The 17,233-nt window shown below is 42.7% G+C and overlaps 1 protein-coding gene across 1 annotated transcript in view; it reads left to right on the forward strand.

The window, feature by feature from the left end:
- Window positions 1-384: 384 nt before the first annotated feature.
- Window positions 385-17,233, forward strand: part of AMER3 (APC membrane recruitment protein 3) — a 41,590-nt gene continuing 24,741 nt past the window's right edge. Inside the window, exons 1-2 of the mRNA XM_033068580.2 lie at window positions 385-519; window positions 7,415-10,459. Of these exons, the coding sequence (XP_032924471.1) occupies window positions 7,436-10,441 (3,006 nt within the window). The 5' untranslated portion in view covers window positions 385-519; window positions 7,415-7,435 and the 3' untranslated portion in view covers window positions 10,442-10,459. The remainder of the gene's footprint in view (window positions 520-7,414; window positions 10,460-17,233) is intronic.

Genomic DNA, 17,233 nt, shown 5'->3' on the forward strand with positions numbered 1-17,233 from the left:
GCACAGTCCAACAGCTTGCATACCCTGCCAGTGAAGCATCACACCAACCAAAACGCATTCAGATCACTTTTCCTGAATCCTAGTCGGAAACAAAGCAACACGTGAGAAATGAAATTAATTTGGATGTATTCCTCCCTACTGAATAAGCAGTCATGTAGGGAGGAACCAAAATGCTGGCTCAGAAACTCCCAAGCTTACCTCCTTTCTTTTATTCCTAAAGCAAAGGAGGCATTTCCATGGCACCAAGCAGGTAGCTGAAATTAGCATCTTTCCTCTATCAAGCTCCATGTGGAAGCTTAGAATCTATGTGAGGTACGAAAAAGCTACAAGCTGGAGAAAGGAGGGGGTGGGGATGAAGGAAGAAGGAGGAGGAAAAGACAGGGGGTGGAGAGTAACACTGGAGAGCAGCAGTGGTCCAGCCCCTCAGAATCTGAAAAGCATCGCAGGAGCCTCTGGATAAAGACCAGCTTCAGGAGCAAGGCTAGGAGACAGAGGATTTCTGCTCAGTGATAAAACATGGTGAGTAGAATTTTTGTGATCTGCCTTGTTTTCTCTGGTGCAATGGCATTTCCTTTGCTCTGACACTCACAGTGACTCCGAGGGAGTATCATTTTGGGATGATGTTTTTGAAGCATTGCTTTTTTACTTCTTTTTCCACATATCTGGCAAGTCTGTGCCTGTATTTATAAAAATACATATCCTATCTCCTTTTAAAGCAATGAATTACTGAGGACAGCCAAAGCTGTCAGTGTTAACACTTTGCTATCTGGTACCAACAGGCTGCTGGCCAGGGCAAGTAAAAAAAAGCCCTGTTTCCTTCTCAGGTATGCAGTGGAAATTTCTGCTCTGCTGCCTTCTCTCAGCAATACGGTGATGATTGCAAAGCTCCCTGCGCAGGAGTTAAAGCTGCCCTTTTACATGATGTAATTGGAACATTTCAAGCCAATTACATTTCTTTCAGCCTCAGGTACAGAAGAAAACTGAGTGAGGGGTGCAGAGGTTTTGTCAGAGAAGGAGCCTCCTTTTGTCAGGGGCTCAGCCTCCTTCTGCCCTGCCACACACCCTGTGCGTGGCTGGGGGATGCAGTGGGTGCCCCAGATGGGGCTGGGGGATGCAGTGAGTTCCCAGATGGGGCTGGGGGATGCAGTGGGATCCCAGATGGGGCTGGGGGATGCTATGGGTGCCCCAGATGGAGCTGGGGGATGCAGTGGGTGCCAAGATGGGGCTGGGGGATGCTGTGGGATCCCCAGATGGGGCTGGGGGATGCAGTGGGATCCCAGATGGGGCTGGGGGATGCAGTGGGATCCCAGATGGGGCTGGGGGATGCTGTGGGTGCTCCAGATGGGTCTGGGGGATGCACTGGGTGCTGCTGTGCCCCCAAGGATCCCTCCTGTCAGCACGCAGCAGGACAGTGTGCTGGGAGTAGAAACATGGTTAATTTTACTATGAAAAATCCTGAGCTCCACGAAACAGTTGTCAGGGCTTAAAAGAAGGTTCAGACTTCCATATAGCACATTGCTAATAAGATTAAGCATTTAACTACACATCTTTCTAGTATTCTGCTGGGGAGTGTAAGATTTTACTTTGTGTGCTCAGTGGAATGAGGGTTGAATTAAAAACACACCAATGTGCTTTTTTGCTGGTTCTTCATGAGAAAGCCATTGCCTGACCTAAATGTATATGCAAATAATTAGGCATCCTGGGTCACCCGAGAGAGACAAATGATTAAGGGGAATGATAAGATACAGCCACTAAGGATGATGAGAGGAGTACTCCTAAGGAGAGGCATGATCTCAATGCAGGTTTGTGTGTCACACAGGCGCCTTTAAAAATAAACATTCTGCTGTTTCCTGAATCACACTCTCCCTGATTACATCCTCCATCCTTTCCACCCTGTTCTTTTCTTTTCTAATGGAGATGAGATAGTAGGAGGGTAATCAGTTTAAGGGAGAAGATGAGCCCTGCTTTAAAATCCTCTTTAGTTTTGACCAGAAGAACTGTTATGTTTATTTGCTTGCTAGAAACAGTGTTACAATAACTGCAGTGAGAATTATCACTACCCTCTGGCAAGGAAGCTGTATTCTGCTTTGCAATTAAAAATCAAATTAACAGAATGGAATATATGTTCATGATTATTAGTAAGTATTTCCATTATTAACTTTCATCTTCGCAGATAGAGAGTTAATATTTTTGCCTGTAAATAAACAGTCTTATTCCCAAAATCTTCCCCTGTCACACACTTTACTGGGAGCAGCAGCTGTTCCTTATGCACTGCTAATTGATTAGATACTAAAGATTAAAATTAGTGTTGTTCACTGACTTCAGAAGTAGCTGTGGCTCTCACCACCTCATGCTTGCTTGTTTTTGTATTTTAGGACTTCCAACTGGTGGACAGTAAAAATCCTCCTGAGGTTAAGAATCGGGAGAGCCTCCCAGAGCTCTCTGCTCTTTCCCCCTTTCCCATTACATGCTTTATCAAGAAACATTAAAAAAAAAATTATCTTAAAATGCATGGGTCTGAAGCTTAATGTATGTCCATATGCCCAAACTAGAGAGATGCTTTCAGGAAATTATGCTACAGTTTCTGATGGAAAAGCAGGGTAACATTTTCAAAGGTACCTCTGATACTCAGCATCTTAAGTCTGATTGATATGAAGCCACTTGTGGAAAAGGGATTTTGGACTCACTCCAAAATTGTATCTGGAAACACAAAAGCAGTACAAAGAGAGATTTTACCTTATTTTTGAATTAAAATGCCTAAAAGACTATTCAATGTTTATCAAAATTTTCATTTAATAAAAGGAAAATTCCTGGAGGGAGCTGAAATTCAGGTGCCAAGTGACATGCAGAACTCTGTTTAGTAAGAGACAGCAAGGCTCCATCTCCACAACCTACCAATTGTAAGAGTGATATAAAGAGGGAACACTCCTATCTCCCCTTCAAAACCCCTGTATTCTAAATTTCACCTATTTCTATCTCCAAGAGAGATGATCATATATAAATTACACATCAAACAAGCAAGTAAGAGAGGTCCAAGCTGAATAGCTGATAAGATTTTGAAATAAATGAACCTCAATTACAGTTTTTTCTACTTGAACAAAATAATTTTTGAGCCAAACTTGCTGAAGCTGGAGACTTTATCTAAATTTCCTTCTTGTAATAGTATTATTTCTATCCTTGCAACCTCACTGAAACAGATAATTCTACTTTCCTAATAGGATGGCATTCCTAGAATTATATGGAAGAGGACTGATTTTTTACGTTTTCTTTGAAAATTATCTAAACAAACCTTTCTATTTTGTTATAAGCTAGCAAGATACAGCAACTTTGACACTGCCAAAAACCCCAAACAAGGCTCTCTCACATTCCACCACAGAGGGAAACTTGTAGATGGCTGGCAGAAAGGGTAGGGGCCGTGGGCAGAGGCAAATGTGACCCCTCTCTTTGACTGCCATGAGTCTGGACAGATTGAATCCTGCCTGCAGCCCTTTTCCTAATGAATATCCTATTCCATTGTACCACTCTTTGGCCCTTGTATGTTGGACCTAGGGAGGATTTAGGCCATCTGAATATGGCTCTTATTAACAAGAACAGTTACCTAACTCAGTCTTGCTCAGGTCCTCATAACCCAGATCCAGAAGCAATTGACTTGATTGTCCTAAAATCAAGTCTCCTCAGCCACAGGAATGTGTTCATCTTTCCATTCTAAAACTTTAATTTACTTTTAGATGAATCACAGACTCAGTAAAACCTCCTGGTTTTATGAAAAGGCTGTGACACACCCTGCACAGATGGTATATGTCTCAGCATGAAGTATCTCTGAATTTTATGAGCAATGCCATCCAAATTTAAAAGAAAACTTTATTTTCATTATAGTATCAGCCTCAAATCCAGATCTAATTGCCTGCTTAAACACCTGTGAAATCCTGAAAGTGAGCAGCTGGTCTGATCAAGCCAGATAAAAAGTACTGTATGCTGTGGATGGGAAGCCACAATGCTGCTGCTACACCCAATCTTACTGTAAAAGACAACTCAGTTGTAGCCCAGTGTAAGATTCGAGGATATCTTCTATTTAAGCACATTCCATAAGCAATTTTGCAGATACTGAAAAAACATCTTGTTATTAATGAAGAAAACGTTGACATTCTCAGCACACTGCTAGTTTCCCCAGGTTTCTGTTCTTTACAGTGACTTCTAATTTCAAATTTTATTTCCTTTGCAAAGATGGAAATCAGGCCCTCATATATCTTTTATCCCTGTGGAAGAAGTCATATCCTGCAAGTCCAAGAGAAGAATAATTGAAAAGGAACACAGACAGGCACTAGTGTACCTGAGTGCATGGGTCAAGAACTGGAAAAATGAACTATGTTTTAAATGCCTGTAATAATTTTTCATAGAACTTTGATTTAGCTTTATATAACCACTGGAGGGTAACTTTCCCTTACAGCACTTTAATCTGTTTCTAACTTCAGTGGCACAGCTTCTGGGGATAGAGATGGAACTTGTGTTCCTGCAGAGACCAAAAAAAAGGTATCATAGTATAATCCATTGCAACCAAAAGGGCTAAAAGTATTAATAGATATAGAATGAGAGAATCATCAGATAAATATTTCTGGCTTATTTTAGGAAAGAAGTTCATTGATAGATTACATCACTTGAGTACAAAGAGGAACTCAGAGTATAAAAAGTTATAAAAAATAATCTAAGATGAATATTTTAAAAAATCTGCAGACTTTGGTAGTCTGTCCTGAGGAGCCCTCAAAGAGTTGACTGAGGAGGTCTTCCCTTTCTTTTGTTCATTTAAATAACATTTTCAATGGGGAAGTTTTACAAAGATATGACAGTCTTAGAATAAGCAGGATGACACAATGAACTAGATACTAAGTCTGGCATGGATCCTGAGGGAGTATTAGAAATAGAATATATAGGAATAATTAGTAACATTAAATAATTAGAATAAAAAGTTGGTGATTATATATAGTAGATATTTAAAAAAAACCTCAAAAAACCAAATCACAAAATCCACACAAAACCAAAAAAACAGCTAACACTTTTTTCCCCATCAGAAGAAACTGAAAAGGCAGCATCAGCTAACATCAGTGTATCTTACATTATTATAATACAGATATTCTCAGTAAAAATGTTACTTGGGCCATTTTGGTTTTCAAGATAAAACTGCTCATCTAATCCATTAAAAAAAAAAAAAAAGAGAGAGCGAGAGATAGAAGAACAAGCCTTGAAATTTTTAGACCCAGTTGTCAAACTGGTCATCCATGTGTTTCTTATCAAGGAGATACAATTCAGACCAAACATTACTTTATTCCAAAGATTATCGAATGTAATCCTAAATTCTTAGCTTTAATATGTTTCATACTTGACAGTAAATAAATCCATCCCTAATAGCCTTTTTAAGGCATCAGCAGAAAAGTTCTCAAGTGTGCAACATCCTACAGAAGTGACCTTTGCTTAATACTCAGAATGGGCAGAAACAGCTGCAGGACTTCAAAGAATCCTACATAACTTTGTTGTAAGGCTGGCACTTGCCAATGTCACAGACCTCAGAGGAGCTTCTCAGCAGCATCAGGGACACAGGGACACAGTTCCTATTTCTGCACTTGCAAAGGACTGAGATGTCAGAAACTCTATTTCTGGGGTATTAATAACTGGTCTTGCATCAGCTGTTTCTGATTGTTTTCACAGCCCTGCAGGAGTTCTGCATGCTGAATTGCTTGTTGATCACACCTTGCTTTTCAGAAGAGGAGTGTAATCGTGTCCCAGTGACCTATTTCTAAATATGCAAAACAAGTTTCCCGCAGCATCAGTGAACACCAGATACCTGACAGGGTAGTAAAATGTTTACTGGCTTTCATTAAGAATGTTCTGTAACACTCACATGTAGTGCCAAGTGCAAATGAATGTGCCAACATCTCAATCACACTGATAGATGCCCATCTATTATTACCCACCACGTTTCCAGCACGTGTCAAATATTCACACTTTGCCCATATGTTCTCTACCTTTTGTCACTGACCTACATTTATTTGTAAATATTGCTAATCACCTGTTAGTTTGCAGCTTCTGTAAGAAAGGGGCTGTCACTGATCTGCCTGCTGGAGAAGTGCTCCCAAATACACAGTCCCACACCTTGTGAGGTACTGGTCAGTGTGGCTGTCCCAGCAAGGCCTGGCAACTGGAAAGCTGCTGGGGCTACAGACAGCTGTTATAGCTCCAAATAGACTGAAGACTGCTCTAAGTTCTGTTTTAGGAGTACAAAGCCTAGGCTTGGTGCTGAATTTAAAATCTCATGTTCAGCGTCTCCAATTGTTTAGTTATGTCTAATCAATTTAAAACAAGATAAATCATTACATGGGGTTTACTTGGTCTTCTACCAAGTAAAAATCTGGTTGCTCCAACAGCTTTTAGGTAGCTCTTGCTTCATCCCTGACCTACCTTTATGGAACTCCATTGACTTACTCAATATTCAAGTTGATGCATGACAGGAAAGGATCAGATCTTTCTAGGAAAGAACTGCCAGAAAACTGAAAGTGACATGTCTAAAATAATTAATGACTAATTAGATTTATGAAAACATAAAACAGGTTCAATACTAAACTATATAGGCTGAGCCTGAAACTGGCACTGATACAGGTACTAGAGTATTTTTAGAAATAGCTAATCAATGCACAGTACAGATTCAATGTGGCAATGCCTCTGTGGGCTACACTGGTCTTTGTAAATTAAGGTGCCACTTTTGTCATGACTAACAGTGATTTTCAATGTGGCATTTTTGATTTTTGACAATCAAAGTAGTAGCGTAGAAAGTGATATATTATGCTCAGAGGAGAGCAAAGTCAGTAATTCAGTCTCTGCATGCTTCCAGGGTAGTACCAAGATTTATGGATTTCATATTCACAGAGAAGGATTATTTTAATATGAAGTGAGCATCATGTATTGAAAGTTTGATCTGTTTTCTCAGGAGATTTCCTAGCTTGAGATCTTTGTCCTCATCTAAGGCACAGATCTATGAACTGTTGCCTACCTGATACACACATTCTCAGGCATTGCTTTTCATTGATGCCTTTTCTACCTTCAGAACAGGACCTTTACCTTGTTAAAAGCCATCCTGAAGTCCTACTCCTCAAGGCAAATCTGTTTATTTCTGACAGACATAATGCTCTCTGAACCTCAACTACCAGCACATAATGTGCACTGTTTTTTCCATGTTGAATCTTTCAGCCAACACACAATCTGTTTCTTATGCAGTACCATGACTCAAAGATGGAAATAGCTGATGGCAGAGAAACTCAATTTTACAATACTTAATGTCCCTTCCTTTGTTCTCCAGTTGCTTTCAAAATTTACAAGTGCTACCCACCAACCTGACAATAGTTGTGTTCTAATGTTTTCTTTACAGAAACAGATGTGAGGAAGCAGTATGGAGCTCAAGAGAGGAAAGACCTTCATAAAATCCAGTGTGCAACATGAGAAAGTGCCAGCAGTGCATACAGCTCCTACCAGCAAAGATGAGATGGGCAAAGACAAAAAGGCAGCTCTGGAGGGAAACCAAAGTGTGGCCGAAGTCCAGCTGGCATGTTTGGCCACACACAAGAACTACAGATTTTCTACCAGAGCAGCAAGGAACGGACCTGGTGGTCACAACCTGGAAAAATCATCTAGCTCCTCCTACAAACTTGTAAGGAAGAGTAAAACCCATGACTGTGTTGCTGAGGCAGACAAAACAGAGCACTGCAGCCCCAGCAGCAGGGCTTGTGAGGAGGGCTTTTCTGGAAAGGGCAAGGGCCGGCTTGTCAACAGTATCAGCTTTTCAGGGATGTCCAGCTCCAGCAGTAAGAAGGAGTGTGTGGTCAGCCCCAGCCAGTCTGCATGCAGCAGTCAGATGATTGATTACAGGAATTTTGTGCCACAGATGCCTTTTGTACCTGCTGTCGCAAAAACCATTCCCAGGAAGAGGATTTCCCTCAAGAGATCTAAGAAAGGGCTCAGAGATATATTTCACATAAGAAAAAATAAACCAGACAGCCTCTCATTTCTGGTGGAGAAGGATAAGAACCTGTCCTCTCCAGGCTGCAAGAGTGAATTGTCTGGACGTCTTGCCAAGTATCTTTTCAAAACTGGAGAAACTTGTGCAGCTGATTGCTTGTCACAGGACTGCTCAGACAGTGAACTGCAGTCTGACTCCTCCTACGACTACTGCAATGCCTTGTGTGAAGATGTTGCCTCCCTGAAGAGCTTTGACTCTCTCACTGGCTGTGGGGAAATCTTTGCTGATGAGAGCTCAGCTCACCTGGAGCTGGAGAACAGCAAAGACCTTCTGCTGAGGCGAAGCAAGCACAAAGACAGCCCTGGCATGGGCTCCTTCCAAGGCGGGGTGGAGCAGCTGGCCTCTCCTGGCCAGAATGAGACAGTGGAATTTGCAAAGTTTTGGGACAACATCAACAAATCAGTAAGGCTGCATCAGAGTGCTCTGTTTGAAAAGAAGTTATTGAAGATACCTGGTTCTGACACAGAAAAGGACAGAAATCAGGCTGCTGTACCGGTCACAGACCCCCAAGTGTCACCTGATAAAGAAGGTGACAATTCCAAGGACAGCTCCACAGAAACAGAAACACCGAAAAGTGAAAACCAGGAATCCACATCCACGAGTGATGAAGGCTACTACGATTCATTCTCTCCTGGACAAGAAGATGAACTGAAGGAAGCTCAGACCCCTGGAGTCCCAGGTAGATTTCCAAGAGACAGTTACAGCGGAGATGCCCTTTATGAACTCTTCTATGACCCAAATGAAGTCAAAGTAAACCCTGTCCTTGATGATGACTTGTGTGCCTCTGAAAGTGTTTCAGAGCAAGCCATTGAAATCCCTTTGTCCATTTACAGCTTCCATGTTGGAGCTGAGGAGAACATGGCTTCCCAACCAACTCTAGACATCATTAGCCAGGGCTTTTTCCACAGCACATGGAAAGGCAAAGAATGTTTGCTAAAGCTCTGTGACACTGAGCTTTCACTGACCATGGGGATCATAAACTGGCTACGAAGACACTCGGGACTCATCTCCTCCCCTGACTCTCTTCCAAGTCCTCAGTCACAGCCAGAAAAGTCTAATGATTCATTGATCCTGCCCAGTCCCAGTCCAGAGCAGAAAGGGAGCACAGAAGCTCAGCAGGAGACACCAGGCAAGGGTGAATCGAACACTTTGAATGTATGTGTGCCTTTGGAGGAAAGCAAACATGCAACTCAGCCCTCTTCAGTAAACACTGCTGGAAGAGACCACAGCCTGGACTCCCTCCTGAACACATATGATCTGGATTTCCAAGAAAGAGAAGGGACTCAGCAGAATGACTTGTCTACAGTGCCTGGGATTGTGGAAACCACCAGATCATCAAGTTATGCACCACAATCACAGGCTGACAATCTGCAGACATCTTCAACTGAGAATGAGAAGGTAGCAATTTCATTGGGATGTGAGACATCCAAAGATAAAAACCCACTGCCAGAAAAGCTGAACAGAGAGAGTGGCTCCCAGAGCTCTGAAAATCCTTTGTTAGATGATAATCACGAAGTAGAATCATGTTACTCCTACAAGACTGCTGCGACCTCACTCCGAGATCCCCTTGAGAGGGAAGACAGAAAAAACCCGATGTATCCCTCTCTCTCTATTTCCTGTGACAAACCACCACAGTCTCTAACCCTCAATCACTTCCAGAGCTACATGAGCTCCACACCAACAGAGAGCAGCACAAACATAGTGCAGCTCTTAGAGCACTGTGTAACACAGGTGGCATCGTTAAAAATCAGCTATGAAAACAAGCACCTGGAAGACAAATCCATTGGGAATGAAATGAACAGTATCCTTCATAAGATGTCTCAGTACAAAAACAAATTATTGTTGCAAAATGAATGTAGCTGCATTGCTCAAATTCCAGAATATCCCAGTATTCCTAGCACAAACCAATACAACTATGAAACAAGTTTCCAATCTACCAGTCTGTATAATTTGAAGCAAAATGGGGAGCAAATTTGCTCTGAAGATCAGAAAAGTGGAGCAAAAATCCTAGATGAGGTTACTCAAAGCAAGATGAATTTCGAATATGCCCAGCTGAATAATCAAGCACTCTCCTATTTAAAGGACTTTGGTCTCAGTCCAAGTGACTCTGACCCTGAGACATCTCTTAGTAGACCAACATTTTTACCTCTCTTTAACTCTGTCTGCCCAGACATAGCTGGTACCTTCTCACAGGGCTCACACAGCACGGCTGTCTGTCTGTCTGACTCACTGCAGCTTGAGGAGGCCAAACAGTGCAGCCCAGGGCCCTGGAACTGTGCAGAGAGCCCCTGCCATGGCCTGGCTGCAGGGACTGCTCTGTCCCCTCTCCTAGAGGCAATGGCTTGGGATACAGCAGTGACAGCCAGGAACCACCAGTGACACGCCTGCACGGAGAAGGTGAGTGCTTAGGGGAAGGGTGAAATTTAATGTGAAACAATTACATCTGTTCCCTTTTCACAGAGGTACACAACAGCAGTGGAGGCTGAGGCATTCAGGGGGTGTAATTTATGCAGGGGGTCACATGAGAAAGCCAGGGATCTGCAGGGTGAAGTCACAGTGCAGACGTGCCCTGTCCTGCAGGTGCACACATATGAAGTGCCCTCAAGCACAAAGGAAAGGCCCCAGTGCTGTGCTGGTGCTCCTCGGTGCACCAAAAGGATGGTCCTCCTTCTCCCAAACCTGAAGTGTTTCTTCAAAAGGTGCAGTTGGTCTCTGGCCAGACTGTGCTATGGCAAAGCAAGACCTGAAGCCAAGGTATTCTCCACATGCAAGGCTTGACAGGCTTCTCAAGAGAGGGATTACAGGGTCTGTGCTGCACCTCAAGCATTTTAAAATCCTTCAGCCACACTCACACAGCATAGGGAGAGCCAGAATCTGCCCTGTGACACGGGGTAAGAAACACCTTTGCTGCAGACCAGAAGCTGCTGAAGCACACAGTGATTATGCTGGTTCAGGTTTGCCTGTCACACGAGGCTTTAGGCCAGAGCAGGCACTGGCTGTACTGACAGTTCTAACTCTGTGCCAGCTGAGAAATCCTCTGGCCTCCAGTTGTTGAGAGCAATTTGTTGTACAAGTATGAAACTTGGGTAAATTCTCTGTCAAATCTGACAGATGTGCCCTGCCAAATCTGAGAGATTGGCTGAACTCTGCCCAGCCCTGGCTCTGAGAAGGCCCCTCTGGAGGTGGTGGAAGACAAAAGAGGAGGTTGCAGCAAGGGACAGGACAGAGAACAGCTGTCCATTGTCTATAAGGAACAGCTCACTATTGAATGGAAGGACACAGGGAACACATTTCTCTGGCTCTTGCTGCTCACAGCGGTGACTGCTTTCTGGTCATCTCTAAAGGCTTCCCAAGCAGTACAAACAAAAAAGGACAGTGTTTCTTTCTGTGTGAGGCAAGAACACCCTTCCGTCTGGTAGATTCAGCCACCCTATTCATGCTTTTCTTGCTTTTCTATTTCCATCATTGTGAAAATGACCTTGCCCACTAACAAGTCTCCCATTGCAGAGAGGGATATTTTTCATGGGTCTGCATGAAGTTAAGGGCCAGAGACTGTCAGTCTTCCATACCCTTAACAAACATGTTGTTTATTTATAATCTGCTCAGCAGTAAATTAGGTCTTTCTCAATGGAAAGAACTGATCTTGTTTGGTTTTTTTTTCCATTTTTATTGTAAACTATGCTGCATTTATGGTGGTCCTGCTGATTAGCTACTCACCTTCTTGTGTCACCAGAATTTTTAGCAGAACTTGCCATCCAAGGACACACCTTAGCCCTTAGAACTACTAATCTCTTTTAGATATTTCTGAAATTATAAACTGAGTACAGATGAGGCAAGGTTTGTGCTTACAGCTAGTATGCATGGAACCAGGACTGGGCTCAGCTTCTTGGGGTTAGAAGAACAGATCAATGTATGCATTGGCCTGATATTTTTATTTTGCTGCGAATATTAATCCACAGAGTACTGCTAGGAATGTCCCTACCTTTGCAGGCTAGGAATGCAAAGGGATTCTAGTTTTGAGGAGTAGAATGATAGAAACAGAGAAGGGAGCTGTGTGACTGTCAGGAGTAGTAACAGACTGTATCATTACACTGAAAAAGACATAACACGAGTAGACATTACTGGACTTGGGGCACATTCTTTGCATTGTATCAAGTGGCAGCTGCTGTGTGCCACCACGTGCCAGCACTGACAATACCTGCCATGGCAGGAATGTGACCAGGTCATGCTTTCACCTGAGTCCCAGAGAAAAGACAATTCAAGCTTTTTTTCCAAGAGGGAACTGCTGATTTTTGGTAAAGGTTTCTCGAACAATAAAATAAATGAAATTTTAGAATACAGATGGGATTTATGTATTCATGAAGTGACTTTGAGGACTGGGCTCATTTCAAGGAATCATTTAACAACAAGGTTGCTGTTTGTTACAATTTTTTAGAGAAAAAGAATTTAGACAATAGTTAAAATGTCATTTAAAAGAGCTTGCTGTGGGCACAGATACAAACACTGGTGCGTGACTGGGTTTTCCTACCTGATGTTTTCTTGCCTACCCACATAAACAGATGGCCTACAGGTTTGCCAGAAATTTTAAATCTTTGTGAGGATGACTCAGGAGCTTTGCCTCAGTCATGGGGGTGGTAGTGTAAGAGAGGCAGTGTACAAACATGGTGTCACCTCTGAATCCATGGAGACAGACAGGCCTGAGAAACACTCCTACGCTGGCCATGACTGTGCAAACTGCGAGAGCTTAGACACAAAGAATGCTCTAAAATGCCACTCCTGGGAGCTGTTGGGCAAGTGACAGATCCAGAGGTGGCTCCTGCTTTGTCCCTCAGAACAAATGCAGCCTCTGATCCTGCCATGGACTCCCAGTCTGACCTGAAGGAGGTGGGAAGAAGGTCACCTTTCTTGCCAGTGTTGCACGGCAGAGGAAAAGCCTTTATCCAAAGCAATTAAAATCTCCAGGTTTTGTCAGTCCATCTCAACATATCCCAGGACGCACAGTAACAAACAAGTCCATCCTCTCTGCTCAAAAAGGTTTACAGGGTTCCCCTGGGCCATGCCTGATCTCTTGGGCTTTGATGCCCTGATGAGCACAGACACAGGATTGTGATGAAGAATGGTACAAGAAATTCTAGTCACAGCTCCTCTTCCATTTCTCCCTTCCCTTGCCTTTTAGAAATTTGCAAATGCCTTGTATCTGAGCTCCCCAGGAACCTCAGGCATCCTCGCATGGGAATATGGAAGGCTTACACAGAAAGTGTGAATTATGGATAAAAAATGCAATGAAAAGCATAATTTTCATCATTCAGCATCAAAAGGTTAGGACTTCGGAAGTGAATGCAGTCCAATCCCTGAATACAGAGAGGATTCCTAGATCTGTACATTCATGCATCATAGGAAACAATCTGCAGAAGTTTGTGATTTTCAATCACATGTTTTTGATCTGGAAACGTCATCTTCAGAAAGGAAGCACAGTCCTCAAGCAGTGCACTGAAAGGTCTTTTCCTGGCTCTTAAAACCCCTGGAGCTGACCAAACAGACTACACTGGATGTCATAGCAATTGGGCATATTTAGAACAAAACACTCTCTGCAAACAGCAGCATTTCAGACCACTGAGCCATTTCTGCCACTTAATGGGGTTTGAACTGCATCTTCCATTAACTGATAGATGTGGCAGAGCAACAAAACCTCTTGTGCCCCCAACAATATGTGCTCACTTCATTCAAATGCTGAACTGCCACATTATGCACCAGTTGAAGATTTTGGATGTGTTTCAGTGATAGCCCTGAAAGGAGTGCATTGCAATATGCTTGCCCACAGGTCAGAAAAAAAATACGTAACTGTCAATCAAACAGGGATTGCCACAATAGATAGGGCAGCTATGATAAAAGAGGACAATATTGCATGTGTGATTGCTGTTATCAAGGAACTGAGATTCAGAAACAGATAAAATACAGCCTAGCCACTGCAAACTGACAGAAGAGTCTGTATCTGATCCTCACCAACTGAAGGGCTACTCAAGGTCTGGGTCATTCCTGTAATGCTTTTTATTCCCTCCTGGTTCAACTTCATGCCCTCTCTCTTAAATAAGTTTCTCCCAGACAGATAATTTCTCAGTATCTGATAGGCATAGAGAAGGCAGACTGCAATATTTGGATTTGGTAAAAAGGAAAAGGAGAATAAAGTCTCATCTGCATATAGGCAATTTTCTGCTCAAGTGGGGTATTATTTCTCAAAATGGTCAGAGAGATACCTTAACAGGTGAAAATATAAAGGCAAGACCTGTGCACACAGCAGGAAAAGTGTATGGTAGCTTTTGAAATCTGGTGTAAGAAGTCTTCCTGTTCCCATGCTCCCTGCATGGCAGAGTAAAGGCATGGTCTCTCAAGTTGCACACGATGAAATGTAGCTAGAGCACAGCACAGAGACAGCCAGCACACTTTCTGCTCTGGAAATGCCTCTGGCTCTGAAATACACACCTGTATAGAGTCGGTTACCCAGACCATGTTGCAGAGGATATTGAAATCCCATCTGACAGCCCACTGGCCACACACTCACTCCTGTTCAGACAAATGCATCACAAGGTACAAACGTTCTGTTTGTCACGCGTCGTACCACGGAGGCAAAGAGCAGGGAGACAGAGGTGACAGGTCACTGCCTCTGCTAATACATTTGAATGTTAGTCACCATGTGCCCAGATACTTGGGCTAAATGCTAAATTAAACGATTTTCTCCTTCATTAAACGCTGTTGCTTCTGGACTTGGCTTTGTCTCATTGCACTGTCTTCACGGTACTTTGTCAATGCTCATTCTACACAAAATCCAAATTCTATCAGGAGGAAGAAATGTTATTGCCACTGTACTTGCTAGGGGAGGGTTTTTCCACACAGTTATCAGCACGGATAATCTCTTAAATGCCAGATGCACTATAATGTGTTTCATTTTAAAACTGAAGAAATTGATTTGCTGCTTTACCCGCTATTGCAGCAGGATGGTTTCCATGGATACAGCCTTATAGGGACTCTATTTTCCCCCTGTTGACAACAGTACAGAAAGCTAAATTCTCATCTTCACTGCGCCAGCATAAATTTGAAGCTAGGGCAATGATTCCCAGATTTAACCCTGAGAGCAGAAGTTGGCTCCCAGTCTCCTTCAACCTTGAATTTGAGATTTCCAAGGGGATAGCAATGGAGGGAAAAAAGGAAAAGAACAGCAACATGGTCTGAGAGGCATGACAGATGAAATACAGAGTGCCTCTGTATGAGAAATGGGGAGAAGTCAAGGCAGAATGCAAACACACTAACTGCTCATTCAGAGGCTCAGTGTCTTGCCTGACATTTAAGTGCAAAAATACAAGTCAGATTTGGGCTACAGAAGTTTGGCTATAGAATTATGAAACTGGGCCCTTTTTGTTTAAATGAATCAGTTGTTACTGTTCTGAAGAAAACCTGCTTCACTTCAGGTCAGGAAGGCGTAAGAATGGGCAGAAGGGGAGAGTGAGAGCCTTGCATCCAGAGCAGGCTGCTTTTTTCATAAAGGAGAGATTCTGTTCCCCTCTGGAATACAGTAATGGAGAAACTGAATGCCAAGGAGAACCTCACCTTGAGAATGGGCTGTAAGAGTCTCATGGCATTTATACTCACAAGACAGCAAGTAAAAAAAGAGGAGGATGAAGAGTCTGGTAACCTCAGCTTTTTGGATGTCAAGTGTAAAATATTTCATTCCACTTCCTCCATCAGAAAATGCAGAGGGGCAGAAACAGAGGCCTCCAGAAAACTCTGCATTCTACCTCTGCCAATGAGCTGCACCAGGTGTTGGAAAAGGAGTGTCAGAAACAGGGCAAATGGAGAATTTAGAAACCTGAAATAATCATTCTCTTATCTTCTGGCAACCAGCACTCTCTGGGCTAGACCTTGGCTGCTCCTGGGTGTCTGGGTTTAATGCTCCATTTTCTAAACACCCTTAAGCATGGGAACTTCAAAGGCTTTTATTTTCTATTATGAACCTTTCATAGTTTAATGTCTTTAAGGCACCTCTTAAAATATTGTGTCTTTTGTTCTATATTTAGCAGTTTTGCTTTGCAAAACTTAAAAAATATTCCTTTTGATTTTTTTCCTTTTTTGACACCTATTCACTCCTAAAACAGGCACCGCCCCTTTTGTGGTCTAGCAACACTGGGGACTTTAGAGTTTTTGTGATTCAGGGCAGAGACTATACCTCAATATATAAGTCTGGGGTCTCTGTAAATGAAGACAGAGTTCAGAGAGATGGAAAGCACAGAATTCTCCAGCATCAATACATTTTTTTTTCATTTTTCTAAAACAAGCAAATCCAACCCAAAACCAACAAAAAGAAAACCCAAAACCTGCAACCCAAACAGATAATTTTAAATCTGGCTAAATTAAGAGCAAAAAAAATTTATCATCCAGTGAAAGGCATAAAAACTGTTGTCATGAGCACTGGAGAACTGGGAGCCTGCACTGTTTAAATGAAATGCCCAAACACTGTTCCCCATCAGGTCTTATGGAAGGCTGTCCTGTTTTAAGCAAACTCTGACTGGTCAGTTCTCCCAGAAAGATTGGACTGTATACATCTGGTGTGGCAAGCTTCTTCTGTCACTCAAATCATGGGGACTGCATCTCTTTTACATTTGAAGGTGAGAAAGATATTCAGAGTTCTTGGACAGAAACAGAGTTCAGGAGAGAGAGACACAAAGAAGTGCTGTCTGTTGGGGTTTTCCTGTGGAGTAAGGCAATATTCTGAGCTTCCCTCTACAGGCATGTGGCAGGCCTGCTCAGGGAAAGCTTTAAAAGATCTTGTGGCACTTAATAATAGTGTCAGCCAGGGATGATAACTGCACAAATGACACTGAGATAGTACAGCCAGCAATTTCTCTCTTCCCACAATCAGCTATCCTCCACTTTGGGGTGATTTTATTATCCAAAGGGAAACTACCAGTCTGCAGGTCAAGATACAGGAAAGATTACTGGAGAACCATAAACAGGAAAGTCCTCTTTGTCTTCTACAGAACAAAGAAGGGGTTTTTGGCCATCTTCTTTTCACTAGTCTTCCCCAACTGCAATACTTTCCTTTCCAAATCGATTTCTTTTCCCTTCATGACAATTTTTCATATAACTTGCTCCAGACAGGCTCAACTCTTTCCTAGCACA

Source organism: Catharus ustulatus, chromosome 10, assembly GCF_009819885.2.
Source record: "Catharus ustulatus isolate bCatUst1 chromosome 10, bCatUst1.pri.v2, whole genome shotgun sequence".
In the NCBI taxonomy this organism is placed as follows: Eukaryota; Metazoa; Chordata; class Aves; order Passeriformes; family Turdidae; genus Catharus; species Catharus ustulatus.